The sequence below is a fragment of the Anoplopoma fimbria genome, chromosome 20 (assembly GCF_027596085.1).
Source record: "Anoplopoma fimbria isolate UVic2021 breed Golden Eagle Sablefish chromosome 20, Afim_UVic_2022, whole genome shotgun sequence".
Classification (NCBI taxonomy): domain Eukaryota; kingdom Metazoa; phylum Chordata; class Actinopteri; order Perciformes; family Anoplopomatidae; genus Anoplopoma; species Anoplopoma fimbria.
The window spans coordinates 22,145,903-22,170,893 of NC_072468.1; the positions used below are offsets into that span (position 1 = coordinate 22,145,903).

Here is a 24,991-nt window from a genome sequence, read left to right on the forward strand (position 1 = left end):
AATTAAAAAATATATATGAATAAATACCACTATTCACTGTACTCGGACTCATACTTTTGTGAAATTGACTTGCTCACAGTAAAATATTCCTATATTATATACAGTAGACCTTTGTTTAAATTTTGCCATAATAACTATTAGTAAATTGTGTATGGTAGGCTATATATATAGTATATTAGTTGTAGCATTCTGCTACCGGGAGGCTTGACATAGCGAGGAGAATAAGGACTTAAACAAGTCAATCAGGGTTTAAACCAAAAGTTTCCTTTCATTTCAAAAGGTTGGGAAAAGGGGAATTGGAGTAAAAAACTGAAATCCTTTCAGGTATTTCTATCTCTGACTGTATACATTAATATCATAGGCCTTAAAAAGTATCTCAGAACTGTGACTTAGTATCTCATTATTATGATGTATTCATAAATATGAGGAACAAGGTCATTTTTAGATGGTTTGAGATAACAATAATTCTGACTTTGTTTTAAATAATTATTTTTGAAGTGATTTGTTATCTCATATTTATTTAAAAAAGTAAAGTTCATTAACACAGTGGAAGACAAAATCTGCTGAAAACAAAGATTTTTTGCATTTTTTTTGCAATTTATATATTTCCTTAAACAAATATTATACCAAGAATCTGAGGTACAAATGGATAACTATAAAATAGGTACATATTATTAAAATGGAATGTATGATTAGATAAAGTCCTTTTGTTCTATAACCTCATGTTCATGTAGGACAATCAATGTATTTAATGGATTGATCACACCCCCTATGTGCTGCTTTTATCTATTCATGTGTGAAGGGCATAAGAGTCAGAATGTGCACTCTACAGTCGGAGCAAAGTGAGCGTAGTCTAAAGTGATGCATACACATTTTAACTTTCAACAATGAAACAGGATCAAATATAGATCAATCTGAAAACAGGGACAGACAATCACAAAAACTTCATATCATTTTAAATGTTCAGTTTCTATTGAGACTACTTCTTTAATTGTTTATGTTTTAACTCCATCCTGTGGTCAGTTTTGAGGCTGCACTTAATGGTTGTAGTATTTATATTTAAATGTGCTTCTAATTTGTGTTATTGTACTTAAATGGAGGTGCAGCATCTTTACAGTAGACTGCAGTCCAATACAACAATAATGCAAAAATAAAGGGTCAAAAAAAGTTGAAGCAGAACCACTGACAACGTCATCCTCAATTAAAAATGTAAAGTTTGATAATTATGAAGTATCTGTCATTGTGGTGCATTATGTGTTATGCATCACAATGACAGTGTTTTGTTTTTTTATTCCTGCGGGCAGTCAGCGTTAATAATCCAGGGTCAACATGCGGGTGTGGATTTCTTTTTGTTATCAAAGTGATTGTTACAACAGCACATTTCACAGTACTGTAGTTAATATCATATCTCAGATGTGAGAGCCACAAAAAGCAAATCACAAATTTCTAACAATGCCTTTGGGAAATACTTTTCTGAAAGGAAAAGGTGAATTTAAGACAATAAGTTGTATCGTGTGGGCAAAAGTTTAATTTAGAAAAAGATAGAAAATAGACACACATACCAATAATATACTAAAGATTTTAATACAGATATAAATTAGATTGATACCAAGTTACATTAGGCAGAAACATGCCGGTTGAAACTCTCCATCATGGCAAAAAGTTTCACCCTAATGACCGGAGGACAGATAACTCCAGAGTAGAATAAACTTCCACCAGAGGGCAGCGAGTGATCAGTCCATGCTCATGTGTTTCCACAGTGCCTGGCTCATTTGGTCACTTCAGACTGTCACTTGCAATATTAGGGATCATCTGAAGACGATGGGAAAGGACTGAAAATGCAAAGCCAAAGAGTTCTGGTTGTATATGGAAGCTTTTTCTTTTTTGTTCAGAAGAAAGAAAAAACAAAGAGATATTTACAAAGAATAAAAGCAGTTTCAAAAATAAACTCTGGACACTAAAATGGATAATTCAGGCAAACTGATCCTTAGCTTACTTTTTTTTAGTTTCATTTGAAAAACCAAATAAATTCTCATTAGACAAATGTATCTTGGAATTTTACATTTAAGAAATCTTTCAAGCAAAAGGCTTCACAATTTGGCATATTTATTGGAGAAAGGAATACATATATGGAGAGAAATATATTGGTTAATTGAACTCTTTGGAAAGCTTCAAAAGGAAATAATCCATTATAATCTATCACGGAAAGCTAAAATATTATGATATGGAAATCTTGTCTGATAAATCTGTCACCACCTTCATAAAGGGAAGAAGCTTGTTAAAAAAATGTATATATAGATGTTGCTATTTGTGATAGGATTTCGCTTTATATAGTTCCTGTCTATTGAAATGTGATAATATTAAAATAAATTAAATATGTTGATTTCAGTTGAATGCTACCTTGCATCAACATCTCTCACACTCCTTTGTTTTCATGTCAGCCACTTCTCTATGCAGGTTGTGAACACAGTGAAGTTCGAGTGCCATTGAACGTGCTTCACTCCGGAGTGAACGCACTCCTCCACGTCGCCACGAGCGACCAGCGTCTTCAGCCCAAACGTGTCGTTCTTGTAAAACTTTCAAAGGGAGAGAAGAAGAGAAGGAGAGGTTATTACAAAATGAAAAGAGAGAGAGAGAGAGAGATGTCTGCCCTTCAACAGAGGACCTAAAGTCAAAATGAAAATGGGTTTCCAGTCGATACAGAAGTGATACAATGGTACACATAAGTTAGTTTTATAGCTTACCTCCTGGTTCCTCATTTCTACACCTTTTTCGTTGCTGTCATAGGAACCAAAGCGGCTGTTTAGAAAAGAGGAAACAGTCAGTTCAGGTAAATTGGTCTCAAAGCTGCTGCTGCAGTTCTGGTCAGAAATAGTTCACTGAACACATTTTATTTGAAGGCTCTGTTTGTACCAACTGTCTGGTATTAATCTAAACCAAGGTTGTCATTTCTATGGAGGATGATGGGGACATGTCCTCCTCACATGCACATTTTTCCAGTTTAAAAAATGAATGTGCATACATGTATGCATAAACAATACATTTAGAAATGTTTAGTTTTTCTGTTTGGCTTTTATGTAATTAAGTAAGTAAATTCAGAACAAATAAACCAAGAGAGAAGTTGGGTAAAAAGGGGAGGAGAGAAGAATGAGGCTAATATTTTAAATTCTTCTAGAACATACACTGATATTATTCATTCATTGTACGAGAATATAAATATAAGGAACATTTGATTAGAATGCTGTCATATCTACCACTAACTAATTAGTTCTATGTATCACAGGCACCTTGAAATGACAGAGAATCAACAGTGTGTGTATGAATTAAAAAACGTTGATGAAACCTGGACTGCCACGGTGTGATGACGCCATCATCTGGTCCTCCAATCAGCACAAGCTTCTTGATGCGGAGGAAGTTTTCCCTCCATGCTGAGGAGATAAAATTGAGAAATTCATGACATTGTACATTTTTTACTGTACATCCACAAGTATTCTGCACACAACGACCATGACGGTAATTCCCTCCACTACCTTTCATTTCTTTGTGAGGTATCTCGCCGTTAAGCAACGGCAGGAAGTTGTTGCTCTTCAGGTAGCGGCTCCTATGGTGAGGGTCTGTGGAGAATATGTTAATATATATATATATTTGTTTTAGTATCTATTTGAGTGGGAATGTAATGCCACAGGAAGTCAAAGGTGAATTTTTTTCCTGCTTTTTCAAATCAGCATTCTCACCGTTCCAGTAGTCGCAGATAGACACTTTCTGACCAAGTCTGTTGTAGCAAATACGAAACACTGTCTTCTTGGCGGAGTCAGGAAATACCCACTTCAGGTAGTCTGTGTCTGTGGAGAGAGGCAGAAACTAGAAAGTTAGGACATATTATAAATCAAATCTGTTTTGAAGTTCTGATGACAGAATTGACGCTTCAAAAATGTCACAATTCCCTGTAGGATAACGATCAATACAGACATGCTTGAAATGTTAAAAACAAAGCTCCCTGACCTCCATACTGCCCGGCCTGTGGTGATGACAGCGAGACGAAGGTGTGCACGTTGTGGTGCGGAATCCCGTAGAGAAGAGCTCGACAAATAAGACCACCTTAGAAAGAAATAGACAACAACATCAAGAGAGTTCTGACAAAAACAGAACCGATGCAGTGATTCTTTAATAATGTCATCCCTCAGTAGAGATAAATCTTGTACGCATCTTTTGAGTTCATGCTGCTTGAAATGTGGAAGTGAAAGATAAAGAGCCTGTGGTATATCCAACTTAAACGTGTGTGTGTGTGTGTGTGTGTGTGTGTGTGTGTGTGTGTGTGTGTGTGTGTGTGTGTGTGTGTGTGTGACAGTGTTTTTCTTGCATTATACAGCTACATGTGTGTGTTCAGTTTTTGTGAATGACAGTTAGCCATGTACTGTACTGCTGTATGAATATGTAAGTGTGTGTGTGTGTGTGTGTGTGTGTGTGTGTGTGTGTGTGTGTGTGTGTGTGTGTGTGTGTGTGTGTGTGTGTTTGTCTGTGTGTGTGTAGTGAGCAGGAGAGACCTAGTGAAAGGCAAATAAGACCATCGAGGTCATGCAGTCAACAGCCTTTCCTGTGTAGTCCTTTTTTTTCCTTCCTGTTTATTTTGTTAAATTGACCTTCAGGAAACAGACACTCTGTCCCCATTCGCTCCTGTTGTCCTTGCGGTTAGCATGTACAGATTGTCCATCATCTAAGTGCGTCCGACATTATCTCACAGTGAGAATTTATCTTGGTCTCTGACAGACTGACTGTCGCCTCTCTAACACACTCAGTTGCCATTTTCTTACTAGTGCAGTCCTGCAATAACTTCTACCTTCATGGAGGTTTTAATGTTCTGTTTTTGTTTTTAAATGTTTTGAAAAGAGGTGTTGATTTAACTTTATGGTCATCTTTCGAGAATGTAGTTTGGGATGCTGTTGACCTGTACTGCATTATACAGAGTTTTTTTTTTATTATTATTTTGTCCACTTTAATTATTATTTTGTCCACTTAATTATTATTTTGTCCATTTTGTCCACTTTGTCCAGCTCTTGACGGTAAACCATCAAGAGCTATTGAGGTTCAGGGTCATGAGCCTGGAGCTCATGACCCTGCCATGATTGCCACAGATGCAATGTAACTGTACATTTATTTAAACTACTTTACTTTTTACGCTCTGAGCTGTAATAAAAAAGCAGTCCACACTCACATTCCTGTTTTTTTAGGGAAGACTATGTGCCATTTTTACAGAGATTAAACAGTTGAAAAGTGTCATTTTGGCCTAAAGAACAAAGTCTGACAACCATTCACAACTATTGGTAATATAGAGACTCCAGTTAGATCAAAAGAGGACTCCATTACAATCCTATTACATTATCAGACTCCTGATGGACAGTCTTTAAAAAAGGATTGATATTGATGCAGCAGAACCAGAGATATTGTCTCAATTGTCTACATATTCTTTGTCAAAGCCTGATGCCTACATTACCCACAAGGCAACTTTGCTGCCGATAGTTAAATCAGCGATTCCCAGACATTAAAGTGTGTTGTACTGTTAGGAGCCAATGTGAGCCTCTAGCCTGCTGTAAGGTCTCATCTTTCTAACTCCACACTCTCAGATTTTTTTTGTTTTCATTTTCAATCTTGTAGTCTTCAGCACAATCAGACTTTGCAAAGCTCCCTTTGGAGCCACAGAAGACTTTATACAACTTTTTTTCTTCACAAAATCATTATATTTAGATCCTTATGAACTCCTATTTCTTTGCCAAGCTCTTCTGTCTTTTGCTGGCAGGACATTTGAGTAAGAACAAAGGTTCACTTTGCTCTGACATTCCAAATTGGCCTGAGATAAATGCACAAAGATACATAAAGAATGTCAGTGGTGTGTGTGTGTGTGTGTGTGTGTGTGTGTGTGTGTGTGTGTGTGTGTGTGTGTGTGTGTGTGTGTGTGTGTGTGTGTGTGTGTGTGTGTGTGTGCATACAGTGTGAGTGCTACGTGAATGAGGACCTTGTGAGAAGCACAGCAGATGGACGCCATCGGGAGCTTTTTGTGCGATGGAGTCAAAGGCTTTCCTGAAGCCTCGGACCTGCCTCCACAACGGCTTCAGACTGGCCAGGTTGTCATACAAGTCAATCACCTCCACCTTGGTCCCTGGATGCACCTGGGAATAACATTTTTTTTAAAAAGTCACAGAAACACTGTTATCACTGATTCAATCAACTGTCGGCCAACTCTATCAGCCTGATTACTGATAATGTGATCAGCCAACTCAGGTCTTCCAAAACAGAACTGATCTGGAGGAATAGAAAATGACAGGGGAACCGAAATCATTACCTCAAACTGTTTTCACTTCACTTGAAATCTGACTGCCTTTAGAATAATCTGTTATCTCATTTGACTGTAGGTCTAAATTACGAAATAAATTTGATTAATCAAAACTTTGTGATTAAGTGTGAAGTTGTGAAAATGAAAAGCAGGTTTACTTTGAATAAAATGCATAAACTGGTTGAACTATATATAATGTTCTTTGACAAACTCGATTTAGTGAGACATTCTCTCAAGTACTGTAAGTACAGTTTTGAAGTACTTGTACTTTACTTTCATTTATGCTACTTTAGACTTTTACTCCACTTTTTACACTTTTTATATGTCCGTGGCAACTACTGTACTTTTTCTCATCTGCATTTATTTGATAACTTAAGTCACCTTTACTTTTGAGATTCTGGTTATAAATACACAATATAATTCATTTATACAATATGTTGTACTGTAGTAAATTACTATAACCTACCCAGCCCCAACTTTCAGATACCAGCTGCAACATTAAAGCAAAGTTCACACATATCACTATTTTTAATGCAATGGAATTATATACTCCTTTATTGTGAAATGAGCCATTCTGTTTCGACTAAATATACATGATGCTTATATTTTTATACTTCATAGGTAACATTTTGAATTATATTATATATCATATCATTAATTTTACAAAATCAAATATCTGAGTACTACAACTTTTCTACAATGAAACTTTTGCATAATAGGTTTTTTATTATAGGTTTGATGATGTCTTACCTTGGTTATGAATTGAGACATCGTTTTGAACTGTTTCGGTCCATCAAAGATGCCATGCACGATGATGACAGGCCGGTACCCGTCGATGTGCACCCCGGACAGCAGCAGCAGCAGCAGCAGCACCGGGGACTCCCGAACGATCTGCGGGGTCTTCATGTCTCTAGGCGGGCACAGGTGAAGACCTCTGGCCGGGAGGAGGACCGGGGAGAAGAGGATGAGGTCTTAAATAGTCCTGATGGGTCCTGATTCTCTCTCAACTTCTGTTTGCAGAGTTGGAGAGGATGCGTGCGCTTCCGTGCTCATTTCTTAAGTGGTGTTGCTTCAGATCACATCCGCTTTCGGTATTCAGTTAAGTGCTAATGACTCACATAAGAGCGACCTAAATATTTATTATAACGTAAATGTCAAAATTAGTATCATAGCATAGCATTTTATTTTACTAATAATAATAATAGTACAAGTAATAGTACAAGTATGATTATGGTTGCAACTATGATGATTTAAAAAAATTAAATAATAATAATAATAATAAAAAACTCATCGTCATCATCATCATCATAATCATAATAATTCTAATTTTTTTTTATTTTTATTTTTATTTTTTTTATTTTTTATTTTGTATTTTAATTTTTATTTTTTATTTCTAAATTTTTATTTTCATTTTTATGATTATTATATAATAATAATTATTTTTATTTTTATTTTTCATGTTATAGCTTTTGTGAAGTCTTACCTTGGTTATGAATTGAGACAGACACAGAAACATTTTTATTAATTTTTAATTTAATTTTATTTAATTTTATTTTCATTTTAATTATATTTAATAATTTTAAATTTAATTTTAATTTTATATTTTAATTTTATTTTCATTTTTATTTTATTTTTTATTTTTAATGATTATTATATAATATTTGTTTATTATTTTTTTTTATTATATATATATATATATATTTTTTAATTATTATTGTTGTTATTGTTATTTATTATTATTGTTAATATAATTAATTATTATCATTATTATTTTGAATTAGGCCCCAGTAGACAAATCTCTACGCACCATTTATTTTCTACTGTTTTTTATTGCTTATTTATAATACTTGTTTTTTTTTTTTTTTCATTTTTTTACTTTTATCTTGTCTTTCTTCTACTATGTCTCTTGTGTGCACTTTACTCTATGCTGCTGTAAGCCTGCAAATGTCCCCGCTGCGGGACTAATAAAGGATTATCTTATCTTATTTTAGCCAATTAATTTACTGATTCATGGTGTTACAATGTTGAGGCACTTGTAGCCTACTTTACTTTAGGATTTACTTACTTTACTTATTTATTTATTCTTCTGTGGTAGTAGTAAACGAATTATCTTAATGTAAATAATCAATCAGGGGACTTTTGTGGTGTCATCTTTTTGTTAATTGCCTCATTCACTAATGTCAACATTAAGCTGATCTAATGCCGTTCTGTTGTAGTTCTTCACTCCGCCGCTAGGGGGGAAGTACGTTCTGTTGTAGTTCTTCACTCCGCCGCTAGGGGGGAAGTACGTTCTGTTGTAGTTCTTCACTCCGCCGCTAGGGGGCAGTGAGCGCCGCAGCCTCTCTGACGTTTTACAGCATCGTCTTATATGACGTATTTCCGCTTCCGCCATCAGCATGCGTCAAGCTAAGTTAGCAAAACATGTATTGATCCTTTTACTTATTTAGTGTTTTATTTGGGAAATTAAAGCAACAAATATATATATATTTATAAACAGCAATGGAGGTGTGTATCCATTGAGTGTCCTGACCGGAAGTTCGTGAGCTACAAGCTAAGCTAGCAGCTGTTTTGTAGCCGGAGCTAGCTGCGTTAGCTAGCTCACTGCATGCTACTTCTACCATAACAACAAGGTTGTCAGGTGTCGTAAAGCGGTAAGTGGAGCTGAAAAAAGGTTGTTGCATTCATGTGTTCAGTGCTTTAATGTTTACATGTATATCCTCCATATTTGTTTGTTGATTATATGTTGTATTAACCCTCCAGTGTTAGTTTTAACTGCTCTAACATTAACACAACAACCATTAATCATCACCACATTTTATTTAACACATGTTTAAGCTGTAAACAATGTCTCAGACTAGTGTTTTACATGAATAACTGCTGTGAATATACAAAGAATAGACACTGAAACACATTTATTGTAAAAAATCAAAATCAAAACAGAGACCAAATTCACAGAACATCAACATGAATAGTCATCTCTGTGTGTGTGTGTGTGTGTGTGTGTGTGTGTGTGTGTGTGTGTGTAATGAAAGTGGTGATCAGCAATTTTATATGTTCAAATGCCTAGTGTGGAGGATATCATAAGGCCTTGAGGCAATCAGATGTAAAACACAATATTTATGATTGATTAAAGTTGTGAATCGGTCAGATTTGACCCGAACACGACAGGAGGGTTAAATAATGTTATGTTGACTCCTTTTCTCTATACAGCCACACATCATTCAGAGGAGGCTACAGGACCATAATGATACAGACATAAACGTAGAACTATAGTACACTCAGTGGCCACTTTATTAGGTATACTAATAATTGTTTAAGTACAATGAGCTGTTTAAATGTCATATGGTTGGAGACATTTGACCCTTGCTGGGTGGTTTCATTTTGGACCGGGTACAGGTTTGCACAAAGGTTACGGTATATTAATGATATTTGGATGTAGCCTGCAGCTTCTCCATCTACCTGGCTTACACCAACACCTGGACTATGTTTCTGTGTTGTGCTCCCTCAACAGGCACCATGGCCAATCTAGAGCAGTGGGTGAATGACCGTCTCCATGACATCCTCGGGTTGAGTGACAGATATGTGTCTCAATTCATGATCGGCCTTGCGCGGAAATCATCGAGTTCTCAAGACTTTGTGACTCGTCTCGAGGAGACGGGCACGATTGACATCGAACCGAGTGTGGTTAGCTTTGCCCAAGAGCTCTTTGACAAGGTATATTCTATCATCATTCCTCTTTTTGACTTGCCATAACATATTTATATTTATTTAAAATTAATTAAACAGTACGGTAGTTGCTTGCATTTTCAGTATGGGACGTTTTTGTGTGAATGAAACCTCTAACAGTCTTTTACCAATGCACATGTTATAGATTCCTCGCAAGCAGGTTGTTGAGAAACCAGCGCGGGCCCTGGAACGGGAAGCCATTGAAATGGACAAGAAGAATCGGACGTACACTTTGCTGGAGGACAGCGAAAGTGATGGAGAAGTTGTGAGGGAAAAGGAGAAAGGGAAGAAGAAAAACAAGGAGAAAGACAAAGGGAACAGGAGGAAGCACATCAGAAAGAAGAAAGAGAGCGAGTCGTCAAGTGAGGAAGAAGCACCTAAACGGTAATCCAGATATTTTATGCTGATTTTATTCTCCTCGTTTCATATGGTTTCATTCAATAACATGTGTTTGTGTATTGTGTTAATAGTTGAACAGGAAAGCCATGATTTTATCATATATACTGAGTTAATCATATTTGTAAATACTGTTTTTGTTGTGGTTTCATCTAGCTATTTTTAACAGTGTGTATACGCAGTAACACTGTCCATACTGTCATAACTATAATCAACCAAAGGGAATGCCAATTAGAAAAACAGCGTAACTTGGCAGTGTTTAAACCTGAAAAGATAATAGTGAAGACAAACACGTCTACCATACGAGAAAACATGATGATGGTGATGATTTTTTTGAACAGAAAAAAGAAAACAGAAAAAAACACGGTTATTATTTCTAAAGCATGTGTACTAAAGTTTGTAATATACTGGAGGATACTGTTAAACAGTATATGGATTACAGAGCTTGAATATTTATATGTCGTGCTGTTAAAACCTCTGTTTCTGTGGTTTTCTAGTTCTAAGACACATTTAAAAAAACAATTAAAATTATTTTAGTTTTACATGTGGAAGGACCAGAGGAAAAAACTAGCAAATCTTTATTATCACTAGAACCATAAATGTAACTTTTTGTACTTTAACACTGTGGTGCTTGATTGACTGAAGGCAGCGGTTGGGGAAATAGAACAAGAGACAGTCAACCGAGTAATGAAGTGCTTAAACATAAACAGCCTTTTAAGCTAATATAAAATTGAATCTATTCTAAATCCTGTACAGAAGCAGCGGTTTGATGCATTTTCTTTTCTAATATCAGGGGCAATACAGGCCTAGGGAACCAAGATTCTCCCAAGAAAGAAGAGGAAGAGGAAGAGTGGGAGAAGGAGGAGAGAGAGCGACAGCAGGACATTGAAGAGAGAGATGCGTTTGCTGAGCGAGTGAAGCTGAAAGACAAAGACAAGACCCGTAACATAACGGAGAGGACAGACAAAAAGGTGCGAAGATGGAATTATATTACAGCTCGTGCACTTTTTCAAAAATTGCCCACAATGCCATGCATGTAAACACCTTTGTTGTGTTATTTTCTCTCTCCAGGCTTATGAGGAAGCTCAGAAGAGGCTGAAGATGGCTGAAGACGATCAGAAGAACATGGTAGACGATTTTTCCACTTATATTTTGTCGCAATCACATGAATACACTGCACTCCTGGTTGTTAAAATATGATGTTTTTTGTGACTAAAGACTAAAAATCAGTCACCAGAGTTCTAACTGTGTACTATAGTTTCTGATCCTTTGTCCTTCTCTTTCCTTCTGTAGTTGCCAGAGTTGAGGAAGCGCTCTCGCTGGGATTATCTAAAGAAGAGAGAGGCAGAGAAGCTGGAGGACCTGGAGGCGGAGATCAACGACGATGAGTACCTTTTCCATACAGAGGAGCTGACGGAGAGGGAGAAAAAGGAGCTGGAATACAAACGCACCCTTCGGGACCTGGCGAAAGATTACAAAAAGGCCGGTGCAAGGGAACAGGAGGAGAGGAAGAACAGATACTACATGCCAGAAGAGAAGAGAAGCAAGGTAGGAACGATGGTCGTCACAAACTGGCACAATGTGCACAAACAGGCACCTACTTAAGTGTGTATTGGTTTGAATGTTCAACTCTTTCCCTCCCTCTCCCCCCCGCTGACCAGGACGTGCCTCAGAGGGACCTGGAGCTGGAGGAAACCCCCATGGAGCTGGGAGGAGAGCAAGGCCGCTGGGAGGAGGAGAGGCTGAAGACGGCCTCCCTCAGCTTCGGCGCCAAGAGGGAGCGAGAGCAAGGGATGAGGCAGGAGCAGGAGAGGTACCAGCTGATCCTGGAGGAGGACGAGATGATCGACTTTGTCAGCACTGCCATGACCATGAAGGGAACTCGGACGGACGAGGTGGGGTTCACTTGTTACTGTCTGCTTCTTTGTGGCTTTTTGTGCCTCATATTTCAATTTACTTTTGATGAAAACCGATAAAAACACTTGGCTAGTCCATATGTTCTTCTTGCCACAGCTTTCAATCTGCAGTCCGATAGTATATATCATTCAGTGTGGAAATTCTGTTTTTTTTATGGTGAGATCCTGAATCTGCCTGCTATTAAGAATGAAGGTCTTGGGAAGTACAGCTGTATATGTTTAAAAAGTTCCATAAGGTCTTTTGTGGTTCAAGACAAAGCTGCACGAAGTCTGAAAAAATTGACTTGAGTGATGTCACAGCTTAGTGAGTTTACTTTGAAAATGAACAAAATCTCAAGAAAGACGTGAGCTTATTAGACTTCTGTAACCCGCTCCTCATCTCTGCTTGAGGCAAGCATAACATGCCGGAATCTTAGATCAAGCTGTTGGCGTTTGAGTTGCATTGTGGGTAATGTGGACGCCAGGTTTTGCCCAGAAGTGTTTGGTATTCCAGTATTGTGCAGGAGCAAAGGCTGCACTGTTGACAACAATATTTTGGGGCAATAACAACGAGCTTTGACGTGATCAAGTTTTAGTATAAATAGTTTTTCCTGCATTGAATAAAATCCTTTTTATATGAGTGAGAGGGCAACCAGAAAAAGATCACAAGTATAATCCCCGCAACAGCCAGTGTGTCTTTTCCTTGGTCAATGTGCCTTAAATTCCTTCCTGAATACTTATTGCTCATCACTGTAGAGTCATTTGTCATTATGACACGTCTGGCAATTTAAAAACATCAGCAACCTGTGTCACAGCACAAAACCCAACTGGTATTACATCAGCAAAGAGGAATGGCACAATGTGATTCACATAGTATTATGTTTGTTTGTTTATTAATGGCCACTAGTGTCTCACAGGCCATGTGCAATTTACTGTCGAGCCGAGGTCGGTAACTTAAAGGAGATCAAATTTCAGCAGATGTAGGAAAGGGAGGACGATGTGTTTGTTCACGAGAAAGTTCATGTGTTTTTAAGGCTGACAAGAAGAGTCATGGCCGAGTTTGTCTCAAAGAAAACCAAAACTGCGCCAATATGGCAACATTTTCGATTGGAAGCTAATAAAAACAGGAGTCGCTACGCTCTCATTCATGGGCTCTCTCAGTCCCAGTAGGTTCCACACTGGAGCGGCTGCTGAGTCGAGTAGGACACCTAGTGGTAACATTCGGTATATCGCTCCAAAATGAACCCGTCCTCCTGACTTGTCTTGTGTTCAGGAACAAGAGGCCCTGGCTCTGTCCCAGGCGGAGCTGAAGAAACAGTCCATGCAGGAGGTCCGACGCAGCCTGCCCATCTTCCCCTACAGAGAAGACCTGCTAGCTGCCATCAGCGAGCACCAGATCCTGGTCATTGAGGGGGAGACGGGCTCCGGAAAGACCACCCAGATCCCCCAGTACCTCCTGGAAAGTGTGAGTGCAGAATCTAACAATAGCAACATCATATACTGGCATTATAGATGACCAGCATGCATAACAAAGTCCACTGAAACACTACAAGTCAGCATTACTGTGTACTAATGAGGAAAATTAAAGATTAAAAACTAATCCAAGTCAGTTATAAATCTGCCCGTCAACTTGCTGTTTCTCTCTCAGGGCTACACAAATGGAGGCATGAAGATCGGATGTACACAGCCTCGCAGAGTGGCGGCCATGTCAGTGGCATCCAGAGTGTCTCAGGAAATGAGCGTCAAGCTCGGGAATGAGGTGAGCCTGGCACATAATCATGCCCATCCCATTTCTTTCGCACGCACTTTGATATTGATTAAATATTGATTCTAGATGGAGTAAAAAGATGCAGTTTAAGATCTGTGAAGCAGTGAAAACTGTATTACATCATAAGTCACGTTTTTGTGAACTGCTGTTGGCATATTATTGTTGGGAGTGTTGTTGACTGTTTCCTAATGAATGTTTTCACATTGTCTTCATTGCTTCATGCAGGTGGGTTACAGTATTCGTTTTGAGGACTGCACATCAGAGAGAACAGTGCTCAAGTACATGACGGACGGCATGCTGCTCCGAGAGTTTCTCACCGAGCCCGACCTGGCCAGCTACAGGTAATGCAAAGAAGGGATTCACTCATCACTGTTCAGAAAATAACGTTGCTAGGCAGTAGATCCACAGGTTTGAGATATTTGGGTTTTAATTTCATTTGATCATCAGTTTTTTCATGGAGAAATTCAAGATATTTTCTTGGAAAGTTAGTGGTTTCGGCTCAGGTGTCTTTATATTATCTAGCACTGTATTTACTTTATTATCTCTTACCTTCCACTGCCTGACATCCCGATTTCCTTCCGTGTTTTTCTGCCCGTCAACTTCCCACAGTTCCTCTCTGTCGTTTCTCACATTTCAACTGACTATAATCATGTACATTTATTTAACATCTGAAGGTATTCATTCTTCTCTCCACATGTTTCTCTTACTCTCTTCCCTCAAGTGTGATCATCATAGATGAAGCTCATGAGAGAACGCTCCACACAGACATCCTGTTTGGTCTGATTAAGGACATCGCCAGGTTCAGGTCCGACCTGAAGGTGCTGGTGGCCAGCGCCACTCTGGACACCGAGCGCTTCTCCCGCTTCTTTGACGACGCGCCCGTCTTCAGGATCCCTGGCAGGAGGTTCCCCGTCGATATCTTCTACACTAAAGTAGGAACTAGCAATTTATTTCAATGCCACATACAGTACACGTTTCATCTTTTTTAAATAATTGACTTATCATTGCTGGTAGTTGGAAAAGAAACAGGGATATAAAAACACTGAATGAAAAATTGCCGGCTATTTTTCCAGGCTATTTGTATTTTACAAAAATAACAATAAAGGAAAGCAGACTGTAGTGAGCACTGATATCATCCTTGAGCCAGAGATGGATTCACAGCCTTTGTGTGGGTCACCAAACCCATAATATTTTAAAGGAAAAATTTTAATGAAGTTTCTAAGTCAGTTGATCAAATGAGTCCAAACAATGTGTGCTCCCCAAACTAAACTGTCCTGTTGATGTTTGTATCTCTACGTTGTGTTGTCAAGGCTCCAGAGGCTGATTACCTGGAAGCTTGCGTGGTGTCGGTGCTGCAGATCCACGTCACCCAACCTACTGGAGACGTACTGGTCTTCCTCACTGGACAGGTACAGTTTATACACAGCATGGGATTCTTCAAGATTCTCGTCAAGAGATTCAAAGTTTTGGACCCGGTTCTAATGTTGTAAGATTTGTGGTCTCTTCCTCCTTATGTTGTGTATATTTTCTGCATATGTTTTGTTGATTTTGGACAAAATAATTTAGAGACAAATTTACTTCACAATTGCTTAGCATGTATGTTGGAGACACATCAGCATCCTTGTTTACCTCTTAAAGATCTTAAAGAAAACCTTTTTTGCATATTTTGGTTCTAACCTTGGACCCAACATCTGTAGGATATTGTGAGAGTTCAGGCCATGTTGATTTTATACACATGTATGTAAGCAGATAAGAAGGTCCAGTCCAAGAAGATATTTATATATATATATATATATATATATATATATATATATATATATATATATATTTAAAAGCCAAACAATGTAGTTGCAGATTTTATTGTGATTGATGAAATGAGGAAAAGTCTCCTATAATAATACTCATAATCAGTTATTACTTCGAGAGTTCTTTGTGAAGCCGGAGAACATAAACACATCAGTGTCAGTAAAGTTCAGCATGAACTCCTGTCAATCTCTGAAATCTGATTATCGTGGGTCCATGTTGCGCAAGAACGGTCCAATCAATGAGACACCTGTCGTGGTGCGTTTGTGAGAAAAAGCCAACGTGAACATGAGGTGCACTTGAACTTGAAGGCGACAGTGTATCATTTTTCTTTTCCCCTTGGCCTGGACCAAGTGAAAAGAACTACAAGTGTGAAAGCTGTTGTGGGAGGAAGGGATGTTGCTACGAAGTGTCAACTCGTATTATTTGTCTTTGTGTGTTAGCTGAATCTAACCCTCTTGTGTTTCTTGTAGGAGGAGATCGAAACGTGTTGCGAGCTGCTCCAGGAGAGATGCCGGCGGCTCGGATCTAAGATCGCAGAGCTGCTGGTCCTTCCCATCTACGCCAACCTGCCGTCCGACATGCAGGCGAAGATCTTCAACCCTACTCCGCCGGGAGCCCGTAAGGTGAGACGATGTGTCATTCCTGTGCAGAATACGTGTGGAACTGTTATTGTTTCCTAATACAATGATTGCTCTGGATGTAATAGGTCACTGTAGGATTAATATTTCACCTTGGCTGATAAAATGATCAGTGGACTTTGACAGCAAGTACGTTTCTTTTAGAAACATAAATGGGGACAATAACTCTCTGCTGTCTGTTTACTGTGTCGGTTGTGTAATAAATCAGATTAAATGTCAATGCTATTATTCACCAATAGAGGCTGCTCTACTACAATGACATTTAGCATGGAGACCTAGTATCCTAGTTTTTCTTTTAACACTGTTCTGCAGATCAAAGCCTTGTCCTGATGCTTTCATCACGTCTTTGTTCCCATTGTTCCACAGCTGGATTTAATCTACCTTCTCGTTTTGTTTGAGCGTTGCTCACTCACTTTATCTCTCTTCACTGTGTGTTTTCTCTCCCTATCAATCAAAGGTGGTGGTGGCTACCAACATAGCAGAAACCTCGCTGACCATAGATGGCATCATCTACGTCATTGACCCAGGCTTCTGCAAACAAAAGAGCTACAACGCCCGCACCGGCATGGAGTCACTCATCGTCACACCCTGCTCACGGGTAGCTGCTCACTGTTCTTATTAGAGTTTAACAAGCTGGAGGTGAAGGTGGAGTGTAGTGAAACGTGCATGTTTTCATTCACTCAGACTACAAGCTGTGATATTGTATAAAGGTTTAAGTCCAAGTGTTGCGTTTTTATGTCTGCTTTGTGAGTCTCTGTGTTGGTTTCTAAACGTTTTGCCATCTCTCACTGTGTGTTCCTGTTTCGCTCTCAGGCTTCGGCCAACCAGAGGGCGGGCCGTGCAGGCAGAGTGGCTGCTGGGAAATGTTTCAGGCTTTACACAGCATGGGCCTTTAAACATGAGATGGAGGAATCGACGGTGCCCGAGATTCAGAGGACCAACTTGGGAAATGTAGTCCTGCTGCTGAAGAGTTTAGGTGAGCGGAGAAGCGGCTCTTGTGTTGGATAAAATGACTAATAAAATGAAATGCTGTGGTGTTATATGGTGGCTGTGGCTAATGCTTTTTGCTTTTAGGCATCAATGACCTCATTCACTTTGACTTCATGGACCCTCCTCCTCATGAGACTCTGGTCTTAGCCCTGGAGCAGCTCTACGCTCTGGGAGCACTCAACCACCTGGGAGAGCTCACCAAGGTAAAAAACCCAGGGCCTTTATTCATCAAACTTGCTATAGTTTACATCTTTATAATAGCTATGTATCAAATGCAAATGTGTAGACAATGTGCAAGGGGTTGCTCGTATTCAGCACCTGAATCTGCCGCTCCCCTCTGCCTGACGGAGCTATGGCACACTCACACATGCAGGAAATGGAACATTAGCGAATTTCCCTCTCCTCGCTCAGGTTCATTCTATCTAAACGACAGACACGTAAAGATAGCGACCGGCTGGTTTACATAACGGAGCAGATAGCTGTTAAAGAGCCAGATGTTTTCCATGAGTAGACATTGGAGACCAGAGTGGAGATAAAAGACTTAACTTAACATTAAATAAACTGTGTTCGCAGTCACAGTTTTATTACACTATCATTTAACTATGGTTTAATTTTTATGGTTTATTGCAAGTTATTTTCCTATTTCCAACAAAAATCCACTAATTCTACATTACTAATAATACATTTCTTCCACAATCTTTCAACGTTTATATCTGCAGTTCACCTTTGAGCCACATGAGAGGGCTTCAATGTTTGTATTGTTCTGATTGTAGCCTACGTATAACATTGGATCTGATGTGAAAGGCTAGGGTACATTCTGTTTGCTTTACTGATGAGAGGATTAAAACAAGAGCCTGTTAACTCTGCCTAAATACTTTTAATTGGTCTCATTTATAAAGTATTTAACATGTGTATAAGTTTTCAATAACACAACGTTCATCTCTTCTACATGGCTGGTTTATCCCTTCAAGATAATATAATCTGATGCGGAAACGGCCTCACAATGGTCAGGAACGTTCATTTCTGCACACATTTTCTCTTCTTAGGATTTACAGATGAGGCCTCTTGTGAATTGGGTGGCAATACTTTGTCATTTTTGAGAAGTGGATAACCCAGACAAAAAGTTCTTGAAAAACTGGTTTAGACATTCTCCAAAAATCTTTGATAAATCATTCATGTTCCCACAATTATTGTCCTATTAACCATATGCAACAAGCAATGTGTTAATTGTCGTCGTCCCCCCCCCACTCCTGATCATCCAGTCAAATCAGCATAGGATCATAAGCGGAGAACAGAACAGACATATTTTACATTCTTAAGTTACTTCACCTTTTTTACACAAATTATGTTTTTCCATCGTCACAATGTTCGTCTGTATGTTTGCAAGGCGATATGTAAATACCTGAGGCTATCGATACTGTGTTCATGGCCTCGAGCAATGAACACTTCCTTGATGGAAAGTGCTGATTCATGAGATGACTCTCTCCAAACTACAAGCTTTTAACTCCAAGCTCGTCTTGTTAATCAGTGATTATCAAGGATGTGAGGATGTTTTTTAGAGAATGTGGCTCTCTGCATCTTTGGTGTCTACTGTAGTGAAGGTTATTGTTGTTTTTGTTTTTGTTTTTTTAAATAAATGAACGAAGTCAAATGTCTTAAACTGTCTGTTCTTGTTTGTCGGGGTTCAGCTGGGTCGCAGGATGGCTGAGCTCCCGGTGGACCCCATGCTGAGCAAGATGGTCCTGGCCTCCGAGCAGTAAGTCTCCAGTCTGATGAAGTCTTCACTCTCTGTTCCTTTGACTGGACACATGTATTTAATCATTTAGAGACATTGTTGAGTTATAGATGAGTAAATATATGGACAATAACAGACGAGTCAGAAGAATATTTAAAAATAATAATAATACTTTAGTTTTATATAGCGCTTTTCTAGGTACTCAAAGACGCTTTACATAGGGCGAAGACAAACAAAACAAAAAAAGAACACAAAGGAGCAAACAAAACAAACAAACAGAACAGTTTAACTGGGATAAAGAGCGTAATCTGCGTGCACTTATGTTTGTTGTAAATATGTGTTTGAGGATCAATTCTTCATGCAGGAGAATATTCATAATGTATCTCTAAAGGAGGAATTGATTCACACGGTTAAACATGACTGGACAAATGAGATCTAGAGTAAACCAAAGCTGAGTGTTTATTGTGAAAATAAAACTGAGCTCAGATTTATCCGGGTAAACTTCCTCTTTATTTTGACACGGTTCAGTGCACTGCTTTGGAAAAGATAAGTTGAATCCTTTCATTGTGTGAGCTGCGAGAAATAAGAACATTTGTATGATTTAGTTTTTTATTGCCCTTTGTATCTTAACTTTGTGACCTTTTTTGTTGAATTATATAAACTAGTGGGTTGCTGAAAAAGGATGACGCACATTAAAAAAAGTTGTTCTTGGAAAAAGAGAGAAATTGGCAACTTATTCCGTGAATGCAGGGGGGGTTCAGGAAGATAACCTTGTTTAAGTGTGGGGTGGATGATTTCTGTCTTCTCTTTATTGCATTTGCATGTTTATACATTTCTATTTATGTTCTCCATCTTTTTCCAGGTACAAGTGTTCAGAGGAAGTGTTGACGATAGCCGCCATGCTGTCAGTAAACAACTCTATTTTCTACCGGCCCAAAGACAAAGTGGTGCACGCCGACAACGCCAGGATGAACTTTGTGGTGCCGGGGGGAGACCACCTGGTGCTGCTCAACGTCTACACACAGGTATTAACAAAGCTGGCTCAAGATCAGCTACCAATCCATTAGGCTCAACTGTTCAATCTAATTCAACCCAATCCAGTCAACCTGCAAGAAATCCCGTCTCTATGAAGCTCCTAATGCTTAACTGTTAGGGAGGTTTAAATCTTTGTGGCCATAGTTGGAGTTGGTATTTACTGCTGGGTCTCTGTTATGAATTGCATGAGTGCTCATGATTTGTATCTAACAACAAATTACCACAGTTTCATGTTCTGGGAAGTGGTTTAAATATTTGGTGGATACACAGTTAAGAAAGTAAAGCACTAAATGTTTTCTCAACATCCGTCTGTTTTTAGGCCGACTCAACCTACTAAATAGAAACAGTTTATAACCTCTAACTTATTTTCAAGATAATTGCTAAAAGGAGAAAGGATGGATAATTTAATCGATTCTATGATTAAACAGGGATTTGGAGATCACACATAATTTGTTGCACTTTGGCTTTTTTTTTTTTTTTTTTTTTTTTTTTTTTTTTTTTTTTTAAACTATGTTACATTTTGAAATGTATTATTCTTTGCAGTGTTTTACAGCAACTGTGACAATTTTCAGTTATCAAACCTTTTGGGCTTTCATGACAATCCATCCAATAGGTGTTGGTACATATGTCATTCAAAACTGTAAATGTGAACCTGCTGGTGGCGCTAGAGGAAAAGTCAGTAGGATTCATCCTCAGGGGAACATGAATGTGTGAACAAAATCTCAATCCATCCAATAGTTGTTGAGATATTTTAGTCTGACTGTCCTTAGCATGGCTGAAAAAGAGGTTAGAGGAAAGACAGGAAAAAATATGCACAACTTTGTGTTGCAGAAATCCCTGCTTAGTTTCCTGGTCTCAGATCCCCAGCTTTGGAACCACCGTTTCAGACCAGAACCCAGGTGTTGTGCTAACTGCGTTCATGGTGTCCTTCTCCCACAGTGGTTGGAGAGCGGTTACTCCACGCAGTGGTGCTACGAGAACTTCATCCAGTTCCGCTCCATGAGAAGAGCCCGGGACGTCAGGGACCAGCTGGAGGGTCTGATGGACCGCATTGAGGTGGAGGTGGTGAGCTCCCAGGGGGACAGCTTGCCCATTCGCAAGGTCAGTGATACCTAGAAAGGCCCTGGAGTTTTTCCCCATAGTTCCTTAACAGAAACATGGAACCTCAACAGTGATTCCTGGTTTTAATAAAGAGGATATACTTTTCACTTTATGAGACAATGTCAACATGGCTGCTAGTTGGTTTGGTGACGTGAGATTGGATGTTACGCGGGTGCAGGCAGAGGTGAGTTGGGCTGTAACTGTCAAAGTGAGGAAGTTGTAGCAGCTACGACAATAGTGGAAAGCAAATATGAAAGCACAGAGTTCAACCTGCAAGACCGACTGAAAAACTCAAAAAACATGTTGAAGATGGTGCCTTTAAACAACAATTGTCAATATTTGCTTCTTTTTTGTTGCTGACTCCACCTCAGGCTTTTACTGATTCAAGGTTAACAACTTAAAATGAGTAACAAGTGTCCCAGTGAGAGACTGATAAAACACTGAAGACCACAAGCTGATTACGTTGGCTTTAACCAGCTTCTGTCATTATGATCATATTTTGAAATATCCTGTTGTCCCCTTAAATTGAATTCAATCCTGTATGTCTCCGTATGGAGGTTAAAAGGTCACGCACCGATACAGCAAGTTTTTTTTTCTCAAGAACACAAAGCGAGTTGATGCTTCGTGGCACAAGAAGGTTTTATCAAGATACTGAGATCTAGAAAAGTTTCGTAGTTCTTCTAATTAAATATTCGCAGGAAAATGTAAGAGTAAAACCTTTAACGCCCGTGAACAGAGGCTGTGTGAATAGCCTTCTCATATCAGGGTCCATGTGTTGTGAACGCACCCCTAAACCACTTGAGATAAGAAAGGCCGTTTGTTTTATTAGTTGGGTTACACCTTTTTTCATCACTCGCTGCCTTTGCCTGTGACAAATATCCTGCAGGCAAAAAGGCAAAAGCAACTCTGTAACTTCTTTTGTTATTATCAATTAAAGGTAAATAGATAAATAAACAAATATAGAGCTAATATCCAAGGAAAATGTGTCATCTTAGAGGGATTTGTTGCTTAAATTTCTTTTTTTTTTTTAATGAAACTTTTCTAAACAGTCTCTTGAGTTTTAACCATAATGCAGCTTTAGTAGCATTGTGTTTGTCCCTTGTTGTAAGCCAGGCTTCACTGCCGTTTCCATGCTTACATGCAAACACAAGGAAAGTGAATGAGCCAAATGTTTGTTGTATTTAAAGGCAACACGACAGACAAATGTAGATTTGCTTTTCCCCACCGGACGGCTTGTGTGTGACAGATGTTGTCTGTCAGCTCTTTTTCAGTTTCACACGTTGCCTTTAAGCATTCATTTCTTGAACGCATCCAACCTCAGCTGGCCTAGATACCAGCAGGTGTAGACGGTCTGTGTGCATCTGTGAAAACAAGGTTGGAAAAGCAGGTCTGAATGTTGCATTTGGAAAGTGTCTGTTAGCAAATGCCACAAGAAACTCAGCTTGAGTTACTTTTGTTGTTATTTTGTGAGAATAGTGAATTAACTGCTTTTCCTGATTTGTAGCTTTGATGGTTTTTCACCAGCTGGATTTCACCCAACAAAGTCTGCTTTGAGTTAAAGTTGAGTTTAGGGTCAGATATTGAACAGTTGGACTTCAGTGGCTCTGTGTTGTGTGCATCAATGACTGTGATTAGACAGAGTTTCTTAAAAGAAGAGCTCATTTATTAGAAGAAACCCTGATGAAGTAAAAGTAACTAATCATCAAAGCTCTTACCAATGAACTTAAAACATTTTTTTTAAGGTAGTTAGTTGTTTTCCAATAGTTTGTTTCTAGAATATGCCTCTAACATCCAGATTTTGAGAAGGGAATTACATACATTTTTACAAAACTGTTAATGAGTAATATGATGCAGCATTTAAATGTCACACCAGTTAATGAAAGCACTGAGTGATAAAACAGTGTCAGAACAAACATGTAGCTCCAAATCTGGTTATTTAAAATTGTTGAAGGATTATGTTTTTTTTTAATGGGTGGAAAAAAATCCTGCTACTTCATAAGAAAATTATTTAAAAACCCAATGGCTTGATTTGAAAAATGCATTGTCACAAAGCTGAAAATGCAAGCAAGTCACAGCATGTTTTCCTTCATGCATTCCTCTTTAATTGTTAAAGGAAAAGTTATATCTCAAAACTCATCCCGACTTCACAATCAATAATAATAATAATAAACCCCTCTCTTAAGGCGGTGACGGCGGGATACTTCTATCACACGGCGCGACTGAGCAAAGGCGGCTACAAGACGGTGAAGCACCAGCAGACGGTCTACGTCCACCCCAACAGCTCTCTGTTCGAGGAGCAGCCGCGCTGGCTCATCTACCACGAGCTGGTCTTCACCACCAAGGAGTTCATGAGACAGGTCTGACGTCGTACCGGTTACTTTTAAATACTCGCCAAAACTCTCCCGCAAACATATGCAGAGTTTGGAGATGAAAGTTAGCAGTGTGCTTTTTTTTTTTTTTCAGAAGCTTGTCAGCTAATGCGGACGGCATTACTTAAACACAGAAAGAGCTATTGTTTAAAATATAAATAACATAGTGACGCTTCCACAGAATAACGTCTTGTAGGAATGACACAGCACACTAAAGAGGAGAGTTCCTGGACAATATTTAACTGCCTGTTTATCCACACAGATTAATCTCTTTCTCCCCCCCCTTGCACTCAGGTGATTGAGATAGACAGCGGCTGGCTGCTTGAAGTGGCTCCTCACTACTACAAGAGCAAAGAGCTGGAGGACAGCAGCAGCAAGAAGATGCCCCGCAAGCAGGGAAAAGCAAAAGAGGAGCTGGGATAAAGAGAGGGGCCGAGGCTCAGGGGACAGATGAAGAAAAAAAACAAGAAAACACTCCTTTCCCCTCTCAGGGCAGGGTAAAAGTAAAAAAAAAAAAAAAAAAAAAAAAAGAAGAAAAGTGTGGAATTGTGGTTGCAGGTACATGGTCATCACATGGTTGTCTACAGTTGTTTTCTGCTGTAGCTTGAGATGGCATTTTGGACCACATTTGGCTCCAGCAAAAGTAACCTGAACAGAGACACATGGAGCAGAGGGAGGGGTTCAGTGAGAACTGGGTCACAAACACACTCACTGGGTGAATGGTAAACCGGCTGTGTCAGCTGGGCCACAACAAGGAAACATGAAAGCACTTGGATCTGCGTTTCCTGCATTAACAGCAGCAGCAGCAGCTCTGACTCTCTGGGTGGGTCCAACAGCTCATTAGAGAGCGAGGCTGCAGCTTTGTTTTCCAGGTGCTTTTCAATGGCCACCGGACTCTTTGTTGACTTTGGTCAAATTGTGTATTTGTGAAACCAGCACACTGTTAAAGTGTGCAAATTACCGAGGAGCCTCCACGAAGCTGAAAAGACTAATTTCTAAATAACTAGTTTCACTCTGGTGTGAGGCTCCCTATCTTGTTTGTTTTTCATTTTTTTTTCTACAGTAATAAAAGTTTTACAACCATTTGTTTGGTCAGCTGTTTTGCAGCTCACTAATTAATCGGCACATTAGTATTTACTACTTTTCAACTCTTTACTTACTGGTATTAGTTGTAACAGGAAGTTCACTCCTATTGTTCAACATG

The 24,991-nt window shown here is 39.0% G+C and overlaps 2 protein-coding genes across 2 annotated transcripts; one reads left to right on the forward strand and one right to left on the reverse strand.

Annotated features, from left to right (window-relative positions):
• Positions 1 to 1,559: 1,559 nt before the first annotated feature.
• LOC129109828 (lysosomal thioesterase PPT2-like) lies at positions 1,560 to 7,368 on the reverse strand. The gene is made up of 8 exons (XM_054621968.1): positions 7,079 to 7,368; positions 6,011 to 6,164; positions 4,003 to 4,098; positions 3,735 to 3,842; positions 3,531 to 3,614; positions 3,344 to 3,428; positions 2,745 to 2,799; positions 1,560 to 2,576 (listed from the first exon to the last, which is right to left on the reverse strand). The coding sequence occupies exons 1-8, from the start codon at positions 7,232 to 7,234 to the stop codon at positions 2,433 to 2,435; spliced, it is 882 nt and encodes a 293-aa protein (XP_054477943.1). The 5' UTR covers positions 7,235 to 7,368; the 3' UTR covers positions 1,560 to 2,432.
• Positions 7,369 to 8,722: 1,354 nt separating this feature from the next.
• Positions 8,723 to 24,943, forward strand: dhx16 (DEAH (Asp-Glu-Ala-His) box polypeptide 16). The gene is made up of 21 exons (XM_054621132.1): positions 8,723 to 8,979; positions 9,840 to 10,042; positions 10,200 to 10,438; positions 11,244 to 11,421; positions 11,522 to 11,578; positions 11,744 to 11,998; positions 12,112 to 12,345; positions 13,619 to 13,810; positions 13,994 to 14,104; positions 14,339 to 14,454; positions 14,835 to 15,045; positions 15,424 to 15,522; positions 16,390 to 16,542; positions 17,015 to 17,155; positions 17,371 to 17,533; positions 17,632 to 17,750; positions 19,236 to 19,303; positions 20,145 to 20,307; positions 21,257 to 21,418; positions 23,602 to 23,775; positions 24,082 to 24,943. The coding sequence occupies exons 2-21, from the start codon at positions 9,845 to 9,847 to the stop codon at positions 24,208 to 24,210; spliced, it is 3,162 nt and encodes a 1,053-aa protein (XP_054477107.1). The 5' UTR covers positions 8,723 to 8,979; positions 9,840 to 9,844; the 3' UTR covers positions 24,211 to 24,943.
• The last annotated feature ends 48 nt before the right edge of the window (positions 24,944 to 24,991 follow it).

What these genes read in the sequence shown, in the direction of transcription:
- dhx16 (XM_054621132.1), top strand. Translation starts at nt 9,845, where the DNA reads ATGGCCAATCTAGAGCAGTGGGTGAATGACCGTCTCCATGACATCCTC. An exon ending in CGGAGAGGACAGACAAAAAG is followed by an intron (nt 11,422 to 11,521) that starts GTGCGAAGATGG and finishes TTCTCTCTCCAG; the next exon opens with GCTTATGAGGAAGCTCAGAA. An exon ending in ATGGTCCTGGCCTCCGAGCA is followed by an intron (nt 19,304 to 20,144) that starts GTAAGTCTCCAG and finishes ATCTTTTTCCAG; the next exon opens with GTACAAGTGTTCAGAGGAAG.
- LOC129109828 (XM_054621968.1), bottom strand. Translation starts at nt 7,234, where the DNA reads ATGAAGACCCCGCAGATCGTTCGGGAGTCCCCGGTGCTGCTGCTGCTG. An exon ending in ATCACACCGTGGCAGTCCAG is followed by an intron (nt 2,800 to 3,343) that starts GTTTCATCAACG and finishes TTTTCTAAACAG; the next exon opens with CCGCTTTGGTTCCTATGACA. An exon ending in TAGAAATGAGGAACCAGGAG is followed by an intron (nt 2,577 to 2,744) that starts GTAAGCTATAAA and finishes TCCCTTTGAAAG; the next exon opens with TTTTACAAGAACGACACGTT.